This window comes from Nelumbo nucifera, chromosome 3 (assembly GCF_055504915.1).
Source record: "Nelumbo nucifera cultivar China Antique chromosome 3, China Antique-T2T, whole genome shotgun sequence".
In the NCBI taxonomy this organism is placed as follows: Eukaryota; Viridiplantae; Streptophyta; class Magnoliopsida; order Proteales; family Nelumbonaceae; genus Nelumbo; species Nelumbo nucifera.
In genome coordinates, this window is record NC_142651.1 from 38,933,722 (window position 1) to 38,938,212 (window position 4,491).

The window sequence follows — 4,491 nt, forward strand, 5'->3', positions numbered from 1 at the left end:
TATGGTGAAAAGGCATGGTACCCAAAACAGTTAATAACAAATCAACCTTATAGAGAGATGTAAAAGTTCAAAGAAAAAACATGTGGATTATATTGCTGATGCATCTGTTAATTGTAGGGGTGTTCAACAAAAACCGAAAAACCAAAACGAATCGAGGAAATTGAATCGAAAATTTTGGTTAATCAAATCGATTGGTTTAGTGTTTTGCAAAAACCGGTGGTATCAGTTCAGTTTTTGCTTTACCTAAAAGAAAATTTGGTGGTTAAATGAATCATATAATATAAATATAAATATATTGTTTTTAATTATCTATTTATAATATATTAAATAAATTATATATTATATATTTATATCATTTATGATATAATTTATATATTTATATTTATATTATATATATTTGTGTAGTTTTATAATATATATTGAAAATATAAAAATAAAAAAACGACCAATCAAAACTGGATTGATCAACCAATTGAATCCGGTTCAATTTTTGATTCACGATTTAAAAAAAAAATCGATAGTTTTGATTTGGTTTAGAAAACAGCTCATTATCTAGTTAGAACCACTAGTTAATTGTCTAGATATAGATAAATAATGTGTTTATATATGAACCAGCGGGCCCCGTGTGAGGCACAGGAAAAAGATGTTAGGGCTTATAGGGCTTAAAACTTAGCACCACTAGGTGGGGACGGGGAGTGAAGTCCACACCTTGTCTTGACCCTAATTATATACATGTGTGTATTATATTAAATATATAATATTATTTATGTTATTTGATAATATTATTTATATTATATTATATATATATCAAAATGTTTTAAAATATTATTTGCATTGTAACTTTTTCATTTATTATAAATAAAGATTTTTCTAAAAACAAATTTTAATTAAAAAAATCAGAGATTTTGGTCCCTAATGGGAACCCGTCTCTATCAAGGACCAGGGGTGGAGCCGAAATAATTTTTTTTCCCGATGGGGATCAGGCACGGGGATGGGTATCGGTTTATAACTCGGGGTCGGAGAAGAGGAGTATGATCCCCGCCCCAAACCCGTTTGTTGCCGTTCCGACAGGAGGGTCATCCCCTAAACCCATAAATATAGTTCCAATAATTATGACAATTATAAATGTAGTATCCAATAATTATGGAAATTATTGAAAATTTCCAATTATTTATTTGAATTGTTGAAAATTTTATGATTTAACTTTCACTAAATTAAATTACCAAAATCAGTAATAGTTAGTAATTACATTACTAAAATCACTAATTATTGCTCAAAATTATAGTAAATATAAAAATTACTGAAAATATAAAAAATAAATTGATATTTATTGAAATTAATTTTCCATTGAAAAATTGTGAAATAAAATTACCAAAATATTTGAAATTAAATTTCCAATTGACCGAAATTACAGAAAATTATAGTTTAAGTGTTGATAGTTACTGAATAATGTTCAATTGTATCAGGAATTATAGAAAATATAAAAAATATTTCCCAAATTAATTTAACTATTTAATAAATTTAGAAAAATTAACTAATTTAATAAATTAGAAAATTTAACTAATTTAATAATTACCAAAATTACTTAACTGTGCAACCATCTCAGGAACCGGCTCAAGATGATTGAGAACAATCCTCTATTGTTGGGTGACCCAAATCATGGGATTCTAGTTGCAAATCATTGTCAACACAAAATATTCATTAACTCGACCTGATAGCAATCTAATACTAAAATTTTAGTATCATAACTAATTTATTTTCCTTAGTATTTTATTTAATAATTATTATAAACTAATAACGGTTTGACAGGCCATTCATTGAGAATCCGTAGAATCCTAAGTTCTTCATTGAGAATTAGAGTGATCTCTTGCAATGAAAAATATTACATGTGCTCCTATCTGAAAGACAAGAAATTCAATAGAGAAAACTGGTAGGATGTTATCTCAAAAATCTCTCAAAAGGTTAAAGATTGGAAATCCAAGCTTCTCTCTCTCAATCAGGTAGAGGTATTTTAATTAAAAATGTTTTGGAATCTGTCCCAATCTACCCCACAAGTGACCCAATAGTGTGTGGATCGTATTAATGCCCTACTGAGAAACTTTTGGTGGGGTAATAATGAAGGTGATAAGAAACTCTATTTAAAAGATTTGGAACTCAATAGCCAAACACAAAGATATGGGAGGTTTAGGATTTAAAGACATCAAAAAGCTTAATGTGGTTCTCCTCATGAAGCTGACTTGGAGATTTTTGTCTTCAAATCAGCTCTGGACCCAAGTTTTAATGGGAAAATATATGAAACATGGTCGGTCCTTTTGGACTTAGAAGAATAAGGGTGCAATTTCAGTATCTCGACTGCTATTCTTTCACGCAGAGAACTAATTATTCAAAATATTCATCAGATGGTGGGCAATGGTTGGAGTATTAATGCCATAGAAGATCCGTGGTCGGAAAACTAGAGTCCTAGTGACTTAAACAAGGCCAACATTCACTATTCTGGTAAGGTTGTTGGATTAATTGATCAGAACTCTTCTCAGTGGAGGCACAATTTGATTAACTCGCTTTTCCTCCCTAAGGTAGCTGAAGCAATTCACCGTACTCCCCTTCCAATTCATGGCAATCTGCATCCTGACTTACTAGTTTGGAAACTCACTCCTCATGGCAAATTTTCTCTCTCCTCGGCTGGTAAGTTCTTGGAGTCTACTAGCCCTCAACACTCAAACAGTCGTATGATTTGTGAAGGTCTCTCTTGGAATTCCTTCTGGGCCCTCAAAAATATTCCCCATCGAGCCCACCTTTTCTTGTGGAAATGTCTAACGAATTGAGTTCCAATTAAAGAGATACTTAACCAAAGGGTTAACAAGATTGATCCCATTTGCGAAATCTGTCACAAAGCAAATGAATCAATATCTCATATTCTCTTCCTGTGCACTGTAGTTCAAGTGATTTGGTTTGCTTCCCCCATTGGTTTAAGAACAGCTATCCATCCGGATTGGCCTATCAAAGACTGGGTTAAACATTGGTTCTCCTTGGATAACCCAAAGCATGATTCTAAGATTTCGATGCTTGCAAAAGGAGCTATTATTATGTGGATGGTGTGGAAAGCTAGATGCAAATTGGTGATGGAAAAGTCTCCTTTTAATCGTTGTCTCTCTGCAGGAAGCGCAGCAAGCTTCTTACCGTGACTCTGGGTTCATCGTTCAACTCTCTGAGGAAGTATCCCATTTTAGTTCTTGGACAAATCCTCCTCTAGGTTAGCTGAAGATTAACTTTGATGGTGCTACGACGTTGTCTCAAGTTGGGGCTGGTGTGATCATAAGGAATCATATGGGGGATCTTCTTGTTGCTCGATCTATTAATCTCGCTTCCTGCACCCCTTTGGAAAGTGAATCCTGGGCTCTATTGGAAGCTTTGAACTTGGCAACTGATTTGAATATGGATCATATTATTTTTGAGGGAGATGCGCAAATAATCATTAATTCTCTGTTGGGGACTTTACCTCACCCCCTGGCAAATCAACATGATCTTAGCCGACTGTAGAGAAATCCTTACTAAATTCTCCCAATACTCTGAAGTTTACTAAAAAGTGTTGCAACAAGGTTGCCCATAAACTAGCAAGACATGCAACTTCAATTTCTTGTCCTTGTACCTGGTCGAAGTGTCCTTAGTTTCTGACTGTACTCACTTGAACGAATTCTATCCTTTTGGCGTAAAAAAAATCCATCATAAAACAACTGCTAACATTCACAATCAAAAAATAAATAAATAAAGAGGATGAAACAAAGCAACCACAGCAACATCTCACGGTCAATGGGATGGCTATGATTGCTATTTAAACATTCCATTCAAACGCTAATAAGTGATAGAAGGCAAATTGAGAAAACTTCCATTTGTTGAAAGAGAAACGCAAGAACGATGACGCATAATTGCCAATGAATGTTTTTGCTAGCCAAATGAAAGAACATCAGCCGATTAACTCCTTCCCCCATTCACTTCGTTTGCACTGGCATTCCGATTTCGTTTAATTGTCTACAATAGATGATAAATAGAGTTTAAAGAAATGCATTGAGAATCCCTTGATTTTGCTGATTCGTTAAATTCTGACCCTGATTGGCATCTACGGTAATAGCACTAAATAGTGATTACAGTAGATGCGAAAGAGTGGAAATTAAAGCTCAGGTGACATTGGAATATATTGATAATCTCTTTAAAACTCAATTAATAGAACACAATCTAACATACATTGAGTTTATTATATAGGCCTCTTTTCTTTTCGGTAAGTTATTTACTCGCTTAAATATAATTACCTGGATAAGTTTTTCTTGGGAAATACTTATCCAGTTAAGTGCATCTACCCATATTTTTTTATTTTTTAGCTAAATAAAGTAATGATCATTTTAGTCATAGAAATCCATTATTAAAAGGGGCATTTTTGTCCCATTCAAGTATTGGCAACTTTCCCCCTATGTGGGAAAGTTATTTACCCACTTAGGA

General features: G+C 33.2%; 1 protein-coding gene across 1 annotated transcript; it reads left to right on the forward strand.

Annotated features, from left to right (window-relative positions):
- Positions 1–2,726: 2,726 nt before the first annotated feature.
- LOC148801135 (uncharacterized) lies at positions 2,727–3,537 on the forward strand. Its single transcript, XM_088900324.1, has 4 exons — positions 2,727–2,739; positions 2,836–3,092; positions 3,157–3,213; positions 3,256–3,537. Exons 1-4 carry the CDS (start codon positions 2,727–2,729, stop codon positions 3,535–3,537), a joined length of 609 nt encoding a protein of 202 aa, XP_088756450.1.
- The last annotated feature ends 954 nt before the right edge of the window (positions 3,538–4,491 follow it).